Source organism: Chanodichthys erythropterus, chromosome 18, assembly GCF_024489055.1.
Source record: "Chanodichthys erythropterus isolate Z2021 chromosome 18, ASM2448905v1, whole genome shotgun sequence".
Taxonomy (NCBI): domain Eukaryota; kingdom Metazoa; phylum Chordata; class Actinopteri; order Cypriniformes; family Xenocyprididae; genus Chanodichthys; species Chanodichthys erythropterus.
The window spans coordinates 6,864,322-6,882,854 of record NC_090238.1 but is presented as its reverse complement, the minus strand read 5'-3'; the positions used below and the strand labels follow the sequence as shown (position 1 = coordinate 6,882,854).

Genomic DNA, 18,533 nt, shown 5'->3' with positions numbered 1-18,533 from the left:
ACAGTTACAGTGTTTGTTTTAGCGGCACAAACCAGCACAAATCGAGAACAAACGAATGGCACCGGTTTGAAGCGATTTGAACGACATGGGGTGGAGAATGACGTCACACGACCAAAAAAATAATGCTTAATATCTCAAACACCAAACCAGCACAAACGTTCGTTTTTGCGGCACAAATCAGCACAAACGTAGCACAAACGAATGACATATTTTTGGGGATTATTTCGCTTTATGGGGTGCCAACTTCACGGAGGTATCAACATGATGTAAATCTAAAACAAATGACTTATTAGTTAAATATTTTTCCAGAAAATATGCATGAAATATGAAGGCAAATATTGTACAAATTTATCTTAAACATCCTATATACTCAGAAATCATTTTAAAAAAGCAAAATATTTCTTAAAGGGGACCTATTATGCCCCATTTTCCAAGATGTAAAATAAGTCTCTGATGTTTGTGTATGTGAAGTTTTAGCTCAAAATACCCCACAGATAATATTTTAGTGGTTGAGCAAAAACGCGCCATTTCAGCGTGGTCCCTTTAAATGCAAATGAGCTGCTTTGGTCGGCCTAAGAGGGCGGAGCTTCAAGAGCTCGTTCTCTGGTGTCCGGATTCAGTCAGGACGCACTATAATGTCAGAAAATGCGAATATATGCTACATGGAGATAGAACAGGTATAGTTTAGTTTAATTATGGTTATAACTTATATTGCCTTCTTGTTTTTATCCACTATATTAGTACAGACCTGTTTACCAATGAGATTTATAACATTTATTGTACTTCATACAAAAGATGAAGCGTCCGTTTTCACTCTCAAATCACTGTAAGACCTTAATAAAACAGTGCAAGTGTGCATTAAAATATTATCCATAAACTCTATCTTTCCCTTGAATTATCACCAACATACATAGCGAATTACACAGAAACACTCAATTAACTCAATTTACTCAGAAACTACAATTAACAGTAAACAAATATATGAATGCCTTTTCAGGTGGTGCTTAATAAACTTGTATATCCTTGAGTAACACATTTTTAGCACAGTCTCTGTTTTGTATTGTCTCTTTGTATTGATATTCGTTCACTAAGCAGTCCGGTGTGAAATGATTCGCGCAGACATAAACGAATTTCGGTAGAACTGAGGGAGCATTTTCCTGGAAAACCAAGTTAATCTTGTTTTCAGCAGCTCAGATTTAGGGAGTAAATGAAGAGAGCTATGTGGATTAAACCATCCAGCTACAGAACACCTAAAACACTTGAGAGACATTCTCATCAGTGCAGCAATGGCAGACTCGCTGTGAACTCGGTCAGGGCGGTTCTATGTTAAAAACGGCATTGTCTGTCAACGTTCGTGGGTGGGGCTTGTGGCTTTTGTGACGTCACACTGCCAGGGATCTGGAAACGGCTTTTTCCAAGACACTGCTTATGATTTATGGGGATTAAAAAAAAGGAATGGGTGGATTTCACTATATATGTATCACTATAGGGTGGTTGTGTACACACTGCCAACACACATTTATGTCCAAACACCATGCAAAAGTGAATTTTGCATAATAAGTCCGCTGTAACTAAAAAGTAATAGCAATAAATAACACCAGTAATAATCTATTATTAAGAGCAAATGCTTCGTAAAAACAGAAAATATCAGCACCTTTCAGCCTGTTACCATCATGTAAACGTGAAATCTCAAACATACAGTAGTAGTTCTTTACAGGTTTTTGAATTCCATTGTGCAATTTTTCCTATTGTATTATGTGTGGCGGACATGTTTGGCTGTTGCACTCGTGTCTCACGTCTTTTGCAGTGTCTCACCCATGAAATGGCATTCTAAAAATGTGGAGCTCAAGTTAAAAAAAAATTCATCATGTGGTCAGATAATTTTCTTGTCTTAACTGTTATCATTGCTGAATTGTCAACATGTCTAATTATAACGTTTGCTAACATTTTTATTCCAAACCATGATTTCTTGATTTAAAAATAATAAAATCATGGCTAAACATTGAATTAGAATTAAACAAAAAAATCTGAAAAATCGCCCAACCTTACATTAAAGCATGAAACAAAATCAAATCAAAAGATTTTGTAAAAGGGCATAATATAGAATTGAATGTATGAAGCCTTTTTACGTTTTTTTCATAAATATGACTAGACTAAAGTTTTTGTGTGATTCAGCCAGGCTAAATATGTCTTAGACTATGTTCAGACTGCAGGCAAATGTGGCCCAAATCTGATTTTTCGCTCACATGTGACTCAGATCTGTTTTTCTCACGATAGTGTGAATGGCACAAACCACATGGAATCTGATCTTTTCAATTCCGATTTGTGCCACTTCCATATGTTGTACTAAACCCGATACAGATCAGATGTTTTGCAATGCAACTGCTGTCTGAACGGAATTCATGTGACTTTTATGTCACTTTTATGGCAACATTCGTCACAATTCTGTGCTCATGGGAGAATTTACATTTAGATACACTCAAAGATTTTACCTTCCCGAAGTTATGAAAATGCAAAAGGTAGTCAGTGAAGGACAGTGATGTGAAAGCTCACAAGTCTTACAGTGACATCTCTATATACAGTAGAAACAATTACGATCTCGTTCATATTTTAAATGTTTAAAAACTCTACTCTGTTTTTTCGCATCTCCGTTTTTTATATATATTGCCTGCGCATAAATTTGCTGGCATCCGCAGTAGATTGTACTATAAATAAGCCAGTTTTATCATTTTTTTGCACATGTGGACCATGATCTTTTCGCAACCTGAGCAATAAATCAGAATTGTGCACTAAGGCTCAAAGTGTGAACGTATCCTTAGAGAGTGTTCATTTATGATCAGCGTCTCCATATACATGTTTATTCAAGGGGGAAATGCAAACGGTTTATACACCACAATCTTTGCCCAAAGCAGGTTTCTTGACTACTTCCTGAACTAGTGCTTAGTTAAATCATTTACAGACATTAGTTAATCAAATGTGTAATTGTAAACTGAGCAAATAACAAGCCAAAAGCATATTTTTCCTGTAATGAGATAATTTTCTTTGAAATGCCAATTTTTGCCCAGGGTCTCATTTGTTAAGATGCTCATAATGTGTTTCGTTCGAATTCATTTAGAGATCCAAAGGACTTTGTCCCCAGGCAGCACTGAATTATAAAGTTAATGTAATGTTTTTATATATAAATATTAATGTTTTTTGCATTATCTTTCAGCCATCTGCCCAAAAGTGCCCATATTACAATCCACCAGCTTCAGGATCCAGAGAAAGTAGCAGAGGAAGAGTGAGATGTGTGATAGGTATGGACATTGCCTGGAGAGACTGTACCTAAACTGTGTAAAGTTAATATTTCTGTACAGTTTGTTTTTATTTATTTTTTAAGATCATTTTATGGTTCTAGTTCCTTTGCAAAGAACTTTTTAAAATTGCAAAACGTTTACCCTTAATATGTGTGATTGTGAACACAGTTCATTTGTCCTGCTTCCTTCACACCATTTCCTGTTCATCTGGTCCTTTTGGAAAAGAAAAAAGGAGGTTCTGTTGTTTAACCGTTAGCACCTGCTAGTGACGGTTTGAATATGTTTAGAGCAAGTATTTGTCAGTTTAAACCAGCATCCTCTGTAATGAACCACAGTGCTGTTTTTAGTAATTGTTAATCATTTCATTTGTGGTCACACACAACTAAGCACCTGCCTTCTGAAAACAACCCATAGATAGTTTATTGATTTTAATCACAATGTTGTCAGTGCAACTGTTACATACCGAGTTGAAGACATGCCACAAATAAAACACAAACCTCATATTACACAATTAAATGAGTGCTTAAATTTGGCTTTACCGTATTAGGTACAAATATTTACAGGGCAAAGATATACACTATTTATTGGGCAATTGCATTTTACAAAGATCTGTCTATTCTCCGCCAAAGGGTCTGATGTCGTCCTGAGTGTCACAGGAGGTGAAAGGGTTTTTTTTTTTGTTGTTGTTGTTTGTTTTTTGGGATGCCATATATTTATCTACTTATTGGGAGAACATAAAATATTGAGGATACAAAATGTTGAGAATAAATTAGATAATTCCAGCTAAAAATCATGGGTATTTGAAATGTTGAGAACTGGAGTAGAAATATTATTTTACAAAAAACGGTTCATTAAAAATGCAGCACACTAAGAGTAAACGTGTACCAAACCCATTCAGGATAAGGTTTTGTTGTAATACCAGGGGAAGTGGATAACTTACCATTACTAAATGCCCTCCAGGGAAAATTCACTTAAACTTTTATATTGCCCATTCTGTATTATTACTGAAAACAAATTCACAGGCAACCATTCATGCATGTGACAATGAAACCGCGCAAAAGTAAAAAAAAAAAAAAAAAAAGGGAAAAAAAAGAGCATAACAGAGTAAGAACGATGTTCTTTTTTTAAAAAGAAGCATTCATTTTAGACTGGTTGTACAGGTTATTAGGTCCTCGTGTCAGTGCAAAATATGGTGAAACCAGCAGAAGCCAATGGCAGATGCAAATAATGCAAAATTTCAAAAAGATGGAGGCGGGGCTGGAACGTGTGTCTTACTGAAAGCTTTTACAACACACATAGTAAGTCTTTTAAGAGGAAACATGCACCCAAGGGAGGACATCTAATGGATAGATGAGTAACAAATGTAAATCTCACACATTAGTATTGTTATTGATACTATCATTTATATAAGGCCTCCCTTGTATTATTTGTCAAGGTTGCCAAAATGAAGAGAGTAGGTTTTACACTTAGGACATGCATGCAAATAACTTTACATTTATATTCTCAAGTACAAGCACATTTGGAAGGAGGGCTGCATAAACCTCTCTGCCCTCCTTAATTTAGAGTATTGAAGTTCAACAGACTGATTTCATCGTAACATTTAGTGTGACACGTTTCGATTTCAGTACCCAAACTACTGCATGAAGTACAGCAGTAAACGTAGTGCGTGTGATAGGAAGTATTGCAGCTAGAAATGAAATACGGCGGAGCACTTCACTGACAATGAATGCGTGAAAACAACTGGACTCGTTTGATTTACACGTCTCACATTGTTGCATGTTGGAAATTAAACGGATATACTCTAAACTCTTTAGCATTTAACATTCTCATGCATACTAGTTGTTCAATCACAAGAAGAAAGTTCATTTAAAAGTAGTCCAAACATGTTACTCTTGTGGAAATGAGAGTGGAAACAGATAACTCGTTCAGTCCGGAGCATGCTAGCATGCGCAGCCTCACTTCTGCATGTCGCACTGCAAGAGCAGTACGATGGATGGGTCGCTCTTGGCAGCTTCTTTGAACTCGTCTAGTGTGATCTGGTCGTCGTTGTTTTTATCCATCTTGCTAAAGATCCGATCCACTCTTTGCTCTGGTGTCAGACCGTCCTCGTTCATCTTCATCATTATCACGGTTCCCACCATTTTATAAATAGCCTTCACACAGAGGAGAGAAAAGACTTAGGTTTAATGACATGAGGAGGCTTTAAGATTCTGATTTACACATTGGAGCATCATTCTTATTTTTTGGTCCGTTTTTCCATTGGCACTTCCCATGAATATGATACATTTTACTCTGAAATAAAGTGTGTGATTTCTATAAACCGGCCTCTCCAAACATATTAGGCCTATTAATGCATTCAAGTCCTCCTGGGAAGCTAGTATTTACGAGTTGAGAAGCTGTGTTTATGACGTCAGGTGCGTTCAAGTCACTTTTGTCAGAGCAAGATGCCGGTGTACCTTCTCTTAATTAACTACACAAAAATACAGCAAGGTTCCCTTTCGAAGTGGTACTTCGACACTGGAATGTCATAAACGTGACCGGTGTCTGAAGCATGTGTGAACAACAAACCAATTTTACTAGCAAACGACAGCCCATGACGTGTACCCATAAGTATAAGAGTGTGCCTGCAGTACACATCATTAGCTTTTCTGTGTTTGTATGCGTGTGTAAGATAAACACACTGTTGGACTGCATCCAACTCCTGAGGAAGCTGGATGTGCTCATTATGCTGCATTCGTGGTAAAAAGCTCTGTTCATGTTTGATTCTCTCCTAGGGGATGGGAATCTAGTAGGGGTGTGACGAGACGGTATCTCACTCGAGATTGAGTTCACGAGACGAGACAAGATTTTTACACACTATTTTTAAGAAATCCTCAATGGCGAAATACATGACTAGAAAAAATATTCTGCAGGTGTCTTTAAAATGTTTTAACTAATCATCTTGTAATGAATGTTATTTCAGTTCTACTTTCTGAGTATGAATTATCATATGCAGTAAAAGACAACAATACTCAAGTACTGTAAAAGGTTTTGCCACTAACTCAACTGACTGGCTTCTCTTCTGTATGATTTCGGTCTCTTCAGACCTTACTGTACATGATTTATGAGCTTCTACAACTTTTGACCTCCTAACTGAAATCCTTTCCACAAACTTATCATAGAAATAAAAACAGTATAAATAAAAATGGTAACACTTTACAATAAGGTCTCATTTATTAACATTAATGTATTAACCAACATCAACTAACAATGAGCAACATATTTGCTACAGTATTTATTAATCTTTGTTTATGTTAGTTAATAAAAAGTCATTGTTAATATGTTAACTAATGTTAATAAATGAAACCTGACTGTTTGTGCTTAATAAGATTAAGAGAAAACGGTTATTCATTTTTTATGGTAACACTTTACATTAAGTGCAACCATAATCGCACTCTCTCAATATTCAAAGTGCAAATAAGACCTATTTTTTCTTTGATACAGAGCTAAGAGATGGTTACAACTACACTGCCCATTCTAAAATAGCTTTCATATTGAGAGATATTTCCATTCATCAGGGAGCCGCTTTCAAAATGCAGGGTATTGAAATCGCGTTTGAATGCGCTCACGTTTACTTTCACTTTCAGAGATTGCGCGTACTCTGTAGATATGGAGCGGCAGAAAAAGCGTTATCCAACGGGATTAAATGTTTTTTATTTAAATACAAAGCAAAACAACATAATGTAAACGAAGTGGTGGCATATTCTTTCCTAATCATCCTAACACTCTGTCATGGCAACATCACAAGACTTCGCCTTGATGAGAAATCTCGTCACATATTAGTCTTGCGAGATCTCGTGACACAAGATCTCGACACACCCCTAGAATCTAGCACATGAGTGCTTTTGGCTCTCGGGGGAGTTGGATGCACTCATAGTGATGCATTTGTGCCAAGAGGCTCTGTTTCCGCTTGATTCTTGATAGAGTGATAAGAATCTAGTGGGGTCTTCATGGGGACACAGGTAGGCAGAGTAGAAATCAAAATTATCCTATGAGTCTGCCTCCTATGCTTAACAACTTGTGGCTCAAGGCGAAGCATATGCAGAGGCAAGACAGGCCTCAGCATATTTCGCTCAGCAGTGCAGCTGGAAGGTTGTGTACCCCTCCAGCTAACGCTAAAGTTGGGATATGCCTTCATGGACCTAAGCCATAGAGTATGGACTAACCTTAAAAGCTTGAGTTGCAAAAAAGTTCTGGTCTAGAGAACTGCTGGAGCCTAGGTCCAGAGTCAGGTTGATAGAGTGTAGAGGACCACGCTATGCAGACTCTACATTATCATTCATTGCCCCCTCTTGAGGGAGAAGATGAAAGCAACCGTTGCCCGATCGGAACAGGAATGAAGCAGGTTTTGGATAAGAGACCACTGTTGCTTGTTTTATATTTTGTGCTGAGCAGTGCTTGATTGTTTAAGTATGCCAGCGCATTTTTCTGCAAAGCTGCTTCAGATTAGGTTGTGGGATGAGCACATGTCTGTGGACATCCTGTCCCCCTCCAGGTTTGAGCTATATTCTCCCTTATGTTAGGGTCTAAAGTAAATTTGTACCCATCCTCTATGGATGGGTGCCTGGTAGATATCCCCTTAGGGTTGATGCACGGTGAATGGAGTAGGGTGAGTATTGATTCCCTCTACTTTGTTTACCTTCCTACACAACTACTGATTTGACAATGCTAACAAGTAGAGGAAGTTTGCCTGTGGGCATCTCTCCTTGTCATCTGTCACATCCTATGGTCTGGTGCTAAAAGAAAAAGATGAAGCGCTAGCTATGGCAGGACTTAGGTAGAGTGCCTTTTACTCAGGCAAGGTTGAGCTGCCCTTCCCCAGTTACATTTGGGTCTTGAAGTAGGACCTAAGCAGCTTCTTGGGCTTTTTAGAGCCCGGAGATGAGTTACTGGACAACTGCAAAATCACATTCTTCTCTTGTTTGCCTTCCTTCAAAAGTAAGAGTATTGATGTAGGCTACCCCTAGGAGGAGCGGCAACATCAAGGTTGTAGCCTGAAGGGCTAATTACTAAACCCTTAGGGTTGAGAAAGTTGAATTCCACGTTTAGTTTACCTCCCTCCCCAACTGTTGTTGGGTCTTAAAGTCGGGTTTTTTGGTTTCCCTTTATTTGGGTTCTGCATGAAGTCTCTCTAGTATGATCCATGTTCAAAGAACCTGACAAGTAGAGGTAGTTTGCCTGGTAAAGAGCATTACTTCTGGTTATTTTGCTTTCTAATGAATGCAACCCAAATTTTCATCCAAAATGATGCAAATACAAGAGTGGCAAAATATAGTTGCCAAAGATTCTTGTCATAAAACTCAACCCCTAGAGAAACCACAGGGAAGCTCTAGCCCTGCGTGAGCCCTCTACCTAAGTATAGCTTCCCTGTGGTTTCTCTAGGGGGTGAGTTTATTTTCTTGCTGCTGTCGCCTTTGGCTTGCTTAGTTGGGGACACTTGACATTTGACAGTGTTTTGATCTGCCAGCATTGACACCATTTTCTTTAAGAGCTGCTGTGCAGCCAAAATTATATACCAATTATCACTGTAAAGCTGCTTTGACCCAATCTGCATTGTAAAAAGCGCTATATAAATAATTTATTGTGATTTGACAAGAATCTTTGACAATTATATTTTGCCACTCTCATATTTGCATTGTTTTTGAACATTTGGGTTACATTCCCCCTGGAATTAGGGTTAATATCCAAAGTTGTAGTTGAAAATATTCTCCCTTTGGTGGATACTCTCTAAGGGTTACGACTGTAACCATGGTTCCCTGAGAAGGGGAATGAGACACTGCGTCTCATTGCCATCCCTTGGGCCTGTCTTGCATCTCCTTCAGAGAAACGAGTTGATGACGTGTATTACAGGTGCCCTCTTATACTCATAGGTGCTCTGCTAGTGATGTAATGAACTCATAAATACGATCATTCTGACATGACTTGAATGCACCAAAGTCCAGTCCAACTGGGTCACTCAAACATACAGATTCCAACAAGGTTATTATAAGGTTAACTAAAACTTAAAAAAAAACAAAAAAAACTGTAGACATATTTTTAAAAAACTAAAACAAATGACAAAACAAACAACAAAATAACTAAAACTTTAACTAAAATTAAAATAAAAACAGAAAATATAAAAAAATAAAAAATATTGATAAAAATATTTGTAGTGTCTCAGGGAAAAAATACCACTGGATTGAAATTCTGTTTGATGTTGATCTTATGATATGATATATAGGGATGTCCAGATCTGATCGCGTGATCGGAAATTGGGCCTGATCACATGGTTTCAGACTCGATTGGAATCGGACGTTACCTCCCGATCAGGACTCGGAGATATATGTATTAGGGGTGCAACGGTTCTCAGTAAAAAATCTAACCGTACGGTTAGGTACGCACTTGCACCGCGGGATGGGGGACGAATAAAGGGTGAATCTGCAACCTTGTTGCTCATTCTAAAATTATTTTATTTATTTATTTTTTTTATTTATTATTCCATTTTTATTGCTCAAATATCAAAATTACATCTCTGTTTGGACTTGTCCTAAAAATAAATATAAAATAAATGGATAATTAATCAGCTTCACTGGCATTTTTTGTTTGCTTGTTTGTGGCGAGAACTGTCAGATATGATAAAAAAAAATAGTTTTCTTTAATTTATTGGAAGCACTAATTAAGGATAAATCTGCAAACTTGTTACTCATTCTGATATGTTTTATTTGTGTTTATCATATTTATAGCTCAACTATCAAAATCACAGGGTCTCTGTTTGGACAAAGGTTGCAAACCTCAAATTTATTAGAAAATGAGTCAGCTTCACTTTTAAAACATTACAGGAATTTTATGTTGTTATGAGATCTATAAGATATGATCATACAAAGTTTTCTTCAATTTATTGGAAATAAGGCACTAATTAAGAATGAATCTGCAGCCTTGTACAAATATTGCAAAAATACAGGGCCTCTATTCAGCCATGTCCTAAATTTTGGATGCAAAACTTAAACATCTCCTATAAAATAAATCGAAAACAAATCAGATCATATAATATTTTGTGGTGTTTTTTAATTGACATTTATTTAAAAAAAAAAACAGTTGTTATTTCATTCATGGGCAATCATTTCATGCAAATAAACCAATTTCTGGTACCTCTATAATCTCCAGCATCTCCACTCGAGTGATCTTGCCGTCTCCATCCAGGTCATACATGTTGAAGGCCCAGTTAAGCTTCTGCTCAAAGCTTCCCCGTGACGTGATGGACAGGGCGCAGATGAACTCTCTGAAGTCGATAGTGCCGTCACTATTCTTATCAAAGGTCCTGAATGCATGCTGCGCAAACTTTGATGCATCACCATAAGGAAAGAACTGCAGGGGAAAAAAATAAGACTTCAGTCCGTTGATTGGTTTGGCAATGTTTCGCTTTAACTAATAATTATGGTCAATCTTTCATTAGGTTTTGAAGTTTAAAGCCCAACCTAGTGAATCTGGACAGACTGGGGTATCTTAAAAATTGCTGTGATTTGTTAAAAAAAAAAATAGTTCACCCCAAAATGAATGCTTTTTGCTGAACATAATAACAGAATCTCAATATTTCATAGTGAACTCTGCTGTCAAGCTCCAAAAAGCACAAAATTTAGCACTATATTTCAAGTCTTCTGGAGTCATATAATAGCTTTGTTTGTGTAAGAGTCAAATTTGATAACTATTAGTGAATACTGACTTACATTCCAGTCACAAATCTCTCATGTGGCTTTAGATGGCCTGGAATACTGTATATCACGTCACTGAACTACTTTTAAGGTGCTTTTCTGTCTTTTTGGAGCTCGGTAGACGTGGTCACTATGACTTGTCATTGTATGAAACGTTCTCCTTAACGTCTGTCTACATACAGCTTTGGATTGACATGAACGTGAATAAATAATGACAGCGTTTTCATTTTTGAGTGAGCTGTTCTTTTAAGAGGGATTTGTGAATGATTATTGATTTTCATGCCTGAATTTTCTATAGCAGCCTGAGCAGGTTCTGTTCTTTGCTTCAGGTCCATTCCACAGCAATTCATTAAAAAATAAGTGGCCACCGCGCAACGGGTAGAAGTACATCGAACAGTGTGGGTCCTTACATCTCACAATGTCACAGTCATTCTATGAATAAAATTTCACAGACTGCCGCTTTGATGGTAGTTTGTGCTTCGCTCCAGTAAAATGTGTAACTCTACTGTTTTAAGTTAAACATACAATGACAGTCACTTTTTGTAAGCTTTCTCCTTTTTCCTGACCTTTTTTTTTTTAATCCAACTATATATATACTATATATATAAATTATTTTATTTTATATTTACCATTGCCATTGTTTTGTGTTGTTGAACAGAAATTCATTTAAAACAACATGAGGGTGAGTAAATAATGAAACAATTTTAATTTTTGAGTAAATTATCCTTTTTAAAGGTGACCTATAAAGCCCCTTTTACAAGGTTTGATAAGTCTCTGGTGTCTCCAGAATGAGTCTGTGAAGTTTCATCTCAAAATACCCCACAGATCATTTATTATAGCTTGTCAAATTAGCCCTATTTGGGTGTGAGTAAAAGCACGCCATTTTAGTGTGTCCCTTTAAATGCAGCCGTTTTCCAGAAGAGGACGGAGCTTTAACAGCTCATGCTTTAGTTGCTCAAAAACAACAAAGCTGGAGAATCTCACGCAGCCAAAATGAGGATTGTCAGTAATGGTGTTCAGCCTTACATTGTTTAAACCGGAGTCGGACACTGATGGAGAGACTCAGGAAGAAGTTACAACTTTTAGGATGCATCTGGACGTTTCTGAATGGTTAGTGGATAAATTTATGTAGTTGCTGTGGAGTTGATTCAACTCATCGACTAGCATATGCCGTCATGTTCATCTTTTGTGCAAATCCAGCATTGAATTGACTTGAATTGAATTGATTGAATTGACAGGGTTTATGTAAATTTTAGGGTCAGTGATGTCACCAACTCGGTAAAAAGCTTGTTGTAGTCCCTACCAGCCATGTGTTGTAGTCCTTAAAAAGTGATTTCTGTAAAAGAAAATATCTCCCTTTGCACTGAACTTTGAGCGTCGTAACTTTGCTGATGTTGTTTATGCTCAAATAGCAACATTACACACTAACTAAAGTTTAAAAAAGTGAAATCATAATCAGTCACCCTTTTAAGTCCCATGTATGAGAACTAATCATGATGATTGACTTGGAAAATGCTAGACTAAAAGCCAAATAGTCTCTCACCTTAACATAGAGCTGCTGAAACTCCTCCAGATTTAGTCGACCACTGGGACAGTCTTTCAGGAAGCCCTTGTACCATTGCTTGAGCTCATGTTCATTAAACTCGGTGTTCTTCACAAGGTCCTCCATCACCTCAGGGGTCAGTTTGCTGTTCTGTTTTCCCATGATTACTGCATGAGAAATAAATAATATGGTGATAGAAAGTTTTCCAAAGTTCTATATTGGTGTTTTAATAAGAGATACAGGCATAGATTGTAATACAATTACAGCATCTGACAGCTGCTCTGCTCCTCAATAGTGAATCTGAGTCTGAATTGTAATCTATCTATATAGACACTGATCATAAAATGGAGCAACAACATAAACTGTAACAAAAGAATCCTTTTTGTTTTGCGGTCAGACTTACATGTTGAAGGTCAGAGCCAATAATCGGTATCAGCATTTGACCATCAAAAACCTGTATTGGTAAATCTATTGCTGTCTATAGATGTTGATATTAAAGGGTTAGTTGACCCAAAAATAAAATCATTTATTACTCACCCTCATGCCATTCCACACCCGTAAGACCTTCGTTAATCTTTGGAGCACAAATGAAGATATTTTAGTTGAAATCCGATGGCTCTGTGAGGCCTGCATAGGGAGCAATGACATTTCCTCTCTCAAGATCCATTAATGTACTAAAAACATATTTAAATCAGTTCATGTGAGTATAGTGGTTCAATATTAATATTATAAAGCGACAAGAATATTTTTGTAGCACCAAAAAAAACAAAATAACGACTTATTTAGTGATGGCCGATTTCAAAACACTGCTTCAGGAAGCATCAGAGCATAAATGAATCAGTGTATCGAATCTGCTGTTCCGAGCGCCAAAGTCACATGATTTCAGCCCTTGGCAGTTTGACACATGATCTGAATCATGATTCGATACACTGATTAATTTGTGCTCCGATACTTCCTGAAGCAGTGTTTTGAAATCGGCCATAACTAAATAAGTCATTATTTTGTTTTGTTTTTTTTGGCGCACCAAAAATATTCTCGTCGCTTTATAATATTAATATTGAACCACTGTACTCACATGAACTGATTTAAATATGTTTTTAGTACATTAATGGATCTTGGATCTTGAGAGAGGAAGTGTCATTGCTCCCTATGGAGGCCTCACGGAGCCATCGGATTTAATCAAAAATATCTTAATTTGCGTTCCGAAGATTAACGTAGGTCTTACGGGTGTGGAACGGCATGAGGGTGAGCAATAAATGACAGAATTTTCATTTTTGGGTGAACAAACCCTTTAATTCATTACATTTATATAGCTCTTTTCTGGGTAAGCACTTTGCATATGGAAGGGGGAATTTCCTCAACCACCACCAATGTGCAGCATCCACCTGGATGATCCGACGGCAGCCATATTGTGCCAGAACGCCCACCACACACCAGCTCATTGGTGGAGAGGAGACAGAGTGATGAAGCCAATTGGTGTTATGGGGATGATTAGGAGGCCATGATGGACAGAGGCCAATGGGCAATTTTGGCCAAAGATGTCAAGGTTACACCCCTAATCTTTTCTAAGGACATCCTGGGATTTTTGAATGACCACAAAGAGTCAGGACCTCGGGTTTAACGTCTTATCCGAAGGACGGTGCTTTTTGACAGTATAGTGTTCCCATCACTATACTGGGGTGTTAGGACCCACACAGACCACAGGGTGAGCACCCCCTGCTGGCCTCACTAACACCAAAAAATCATATTCATATATCCATAATACTTTCTAAATTTATTTATACATTCTAAATGTAATGTATGTACACTGTAGAAAATGATTTTTTGGAAGAAAAGTCTTTCTATTCCACATTTCATTTGATTAAACATGAAATAGAAAGATTCAATTTTTTTTAAAAAAAGTTAGCACTTATTTTATGCAATTTTTATTAAAAAATAATTTATATTATTAGAAAATGTGTGCATCGACAAGGCTGTCCAAAGGTTTTGGAAATGACCACTTGAATCTCGACAATGTGTAGATTTTGAAAACTTTTATTAGCCAAGGCCAGGACCCAAATACAACAAAAAATACTAAAAAATAAAATAAATTATATATATATATATATATATATATATTCCAAAAACAAAATTAATTCAGACACCTTGAACAATTCATTCGTTATAACAGTTTATTCTTTATAGTTTAAAAAAAAATGGTAATAAAATATGACAAGATCTTAGATCTCAAGAGTTAAACTGTGTCAGAAAAAAAAGAATCTTAATTATGTCAGATAACACTTAAGCAAAACATGATCAGGTCAAAGTGTCTGAATAATTTTTGGTTCCAAATTTTTATCAGTTTTACTGGTAGTCCACTGTATGAAGAATTCTTGGGTACAATATGTCACAGTCTACTTTATTTTGCTATCCTCACTTATTAACTATTGTGTCCTGCACACACTAGTAAAAATATATCAAAAAAATGTCTGAATAATTTTTGGTTTGACATTTTATTTATATATATATATATATACACACACAGTCAAACCAAAAATTATTCAGACATTTTTAATATATTTTACTTGGTAAATATATATATATATATAATTACTGGTTTTCTTGCAACCAGCTGCAGGTCGAAAATTGGTTACTTTGAAATATGAAATTGAAATGATTGCAACAGCCTATAACTGGGCCAAATGACAATAAACGCAAACATTTTCTGTTTATTTATTTATTCACTTTATGATCACATCTGCATTAAATTGGCCTGCTCTAGAAATGGTTATTACCATTATAAAATGTTACAGATATTGGTCGACCATTCCTCAATATAGCCCTACATGAAGGAAAGGAACAACATGATGTCATCCATAGTAGGCCTAAATGTTAATGATTTAAATTATGAATGCAACTTGCAACTAGCTCCACAAAATAATGGTGCGCAATGTACAAGTTATAAAAATATGAACACGATGATGTCAGGTGTGATGAGAATCAGCCTGTCTGTGTTGTGTTTCTCTAAATAGATCAAAGTCACAAGAGTTTATGTGTAAATGGGCATCAGGTAAAATAGGCTACAAACGGGGAGGGGTTGGAGAGGAGCTTTTTTATTTCCATGTGGATCGTCCGTCTGTGTTTGCAGCCTCTCCTGCATCAAATGTGCCGAGCGACTGAGCATGAAAAACTGCGCAGCCTTGAACACATTTTCTAAGAATGCAGTTTTAATTAAAGAGAGTCAGGAATTATTACCCACGACTCAATCGTCATTCTTATGTAATAGTACTGGGTTTTTTTCAAGCACCAATGGCTGAACGAATGACCTTGAGAAGGGAAACCACTGGGAAGCAATGCAGAATAATGATCCACGATGTTAAACGGAGGAATTAAAGGTCTTCATGATGAAGATCTGTTGAAGAGCACAGTGTCACAATCTGTGCGTTTGGTTTAGAAGCCATTTATATACATCCCGTCCGCCCGAGCCTTTTGATGTGACAGAATATGAGTAGAACATGATTTGTATATACATATAACCAACCACTAACACATAGCATCCCATTTGGAACCATTTAGATTCGTTTTAATGTAACACCAGTGTGAATTTGAACAGAGCCCGCATAGAAAAGACGCAGTCCCTTTTGCACTGCGCTCAAATCGCATCAAAATTCTCTCAAGTGAGGCTGAGAAACATCAGTGCTTCTCTAAAATTCATTACACAACACCAGAGGTTTGTGTCTGAACAAATGGGGAGTAACAAGTAACCACTAAGCTTTTGTTGCAATTGTGATAGTGGCAGTCAGGGCTCCAAATGCATCAAATCCACAGTTTGAATTAAAGCCTAATAATACACCCTTAACCTGCGCAGAGTGTTCTAATCGGGCCACGTAATGCATGCGAGAAAACCTTTTCATTCAGTCACACATGCAGTCATTCATTCATCCATTCACTCATTCACCCCTGGCGCCTGTTAGATCGTTTCGAAGCATTAAATGGCAAAAGCAGAAAATAAACCAAACACGACTGCGACGCACATAAATATCTCACAGCTGCATATACACGCATGTATCGCCTCTTACCTTCAAGTAACGCGTTAGAGGCTAATGGAAATGTGCTGGTGCTCGCAACCCGTCAGGTTTTTGCGTGTGTCGAACCCAAATTCCTCAGATTCGTCGCGTTTACTGGACGCCAAATAATGTGTAAAGGTGATTCCAGCTGACACGAGCCCGCTTCCGTCTGTGTGTGTGCGTTATGCGACGCAAGACATGCGGCATGCAGCGAGCATCACCACCACTCTACTGCTGCTCCTCGCGTGCGTTTGCGCAAATTGTATGCTTGCAACCCTGCTCTTAGGGGGCTCGTGTCAGTAAACACTCTATTAACCATTGTATGCATGCGCATCTATTGCTCTAGTGTCTTTATTAGCTATTGCAAAAGCCTCCATGATCTGTATATTCTTTTTGTTTGGGCTCCCTGAGACCCCAGTGCAGTGTCTGGAGGAATAATAATAGTTATTTTAAAACCAACCTTATCATTTACTTCCATATTCTTTAAATATGCTCATCTGACCTAGTTAAAATCCAGAAGAGATATAGTAGATTCTTTTTACATAGGCGTGCACTTACAGAAATGTGACTTATCCAATAGCATTGTTTCAATCTGTAGAAAATTCAGTGAAAAAAAAGTCAAAGGAAACAGCTGGCAGGTGCCTAAGGTCCAATCAGAGAATCTCAGCATGTGTAAATGCTTTTTTGTGTGTGTGTTTTACAGCTGGAGTATCAAACATATACAGTATGTAATATTTTACAGGGTGTTTGAAACATAAATCTATAAGAAAGAGTGTTTTTATGTAGGCTAATAAAGAACATAACTGTAAACCTAAAATGTCATGTGTGGTTTGAAAAAACATCAGGTCAGATAATAACTTGCAAAAATGGGCTGTTACCTTTTTAATGCCGCGTTCCAGGCAACCCCTAACCTGTGTTTTTCCAACCTCTACCCGTGAAAGTGCACTGGAACAGCAGTCAAACCCGTGACTACCCACCCGTGAACTCGTACTAGATCGATGTACTCCCGGTTATGGGTTCTGACGTCACATAGCCCGCGAAACAACAATGGCAGCCCCGGTGTTTATGCAAGCGCACGGTAAAATAAAAGGTATAACAGCTTCTCTTGTCTTATGCGCCGTTTTCCTCCATTGTTTTCCACAAATAAGCAAGGAGTAAGCATCTTTGGCGATATGAATATTTGTTAATGAGCATAAGCCCCGTGCCGTCCTCCATGTTGGTTTGTTTACACTTTTACGCAGTTTCGCGTGACTTTCCTGGAACGCTACAAAGTCGCGAGTCGTGATTTGAAGTCGTGACGTACGGGCTCAAAAACCTGCATTATGCTGCGTTCCAGGCAGGTTTTTGAGCCCGTAAGTCACGATTTCAAATCACGACTCACGACTTTGTAGCGTTCCAGGAAAGTCACGCCAAACTGCGTAAAAGTGTAAACAAACCAACATGGCGGACCGTACGGGGCTTATGCTCATTAATTATTTCTAACGCCAAAGCTGCTTACTCCTTGCTTATTTGAAGGAAACAGGAGGAAAACGGCGCATAAGGCAGGAGAAGCTGTTATACCTTTTATTTTACCGCATTTATGCATAAACACCGCATCCGTAGGGGCTGCCATTGTTGTTTTGCGGGCTATGTGACGTCAGAACCCGTAACCGGGAGTACATCGATCTAGTACGAGTTCACGAGTGGGAAGTCACGGCTTTGACTGCAGTTCCAGTGCACTTTCACGGGTAGAAGGTTGGAAAAACACAGGTTACGGGTTGCCTGGAACGCGGCATTAGTCTTGGCCAATTGAAATTTTAATTGGCCTCAACATTTCAAGTACATTTCTTTGGAAGTGATACCTCTGTTTTCACAAAGTCAAATTTATTAGTGCAGCGCTTTTCACTACACATTGTTTCAAAGCAGCTTTACTGAAAAACGT

At 37.6% G+C, this 18,533-nt stretch overlaps 2 protein-coding genes across 3 annotated transcripts in view; one reads left to right on the top strand and one right to left on the bottom strand.

The window, feature by feature from the left end:
* Window positions 1-12,453, top strand: part of smc6 (structural maintenance of chromosomes 6) — a 38,772-nt gene extending 26,319 nt beyond the window's left edge. The window contains exons 27-28 of one of the 2 annotated variants that reach the window (XM_067368490.1): window positions 3,212-3,296; window positions 10,479-12,453. In XM_067368490.1, coding sequence (XP_067224591.1) covers window positions 3,212-3,284 — 73 coding nt within the window. In that variant the 3' untranslated portion in view covers window positions 3,285-3,296; window positions 10,479-12,453. Of the gene's footprint in view, window positions 1-3,211; window positions 3,888-10,478 lie in introns of those variants that run through there. The other variant, XM_067368489.1, reaches the window with a different exon arrangement.
* Window positions 4,039-17,556, bottom strand: vsnl1b (visinin-like 1b). Its single transcript, XM_067368491.1, has 4 exons — window positions 16,625-17,556; window positions 12,567-12,733; window positions 10,464-10,679; window positions 4,039-5,449 (listed from the first exon to the last, which is right to left on the bottom strand). The coding sequence occupies exons 2-4, from the start codon at window positions 12,726-12,728 to the stop codon at window positions 5,252-5,254; spliced, it is 576 nt and encodes a 191-aa protein (XP_067224592.1). The 5' UTR covers window positions 12,729-12,733; window positions 16,625-17,556; the 3' UTR covers window positions 4,039-5,251.
* Between the last annotated feature and the right edge of the window lie 977 nt (window positions 17,557-18,533).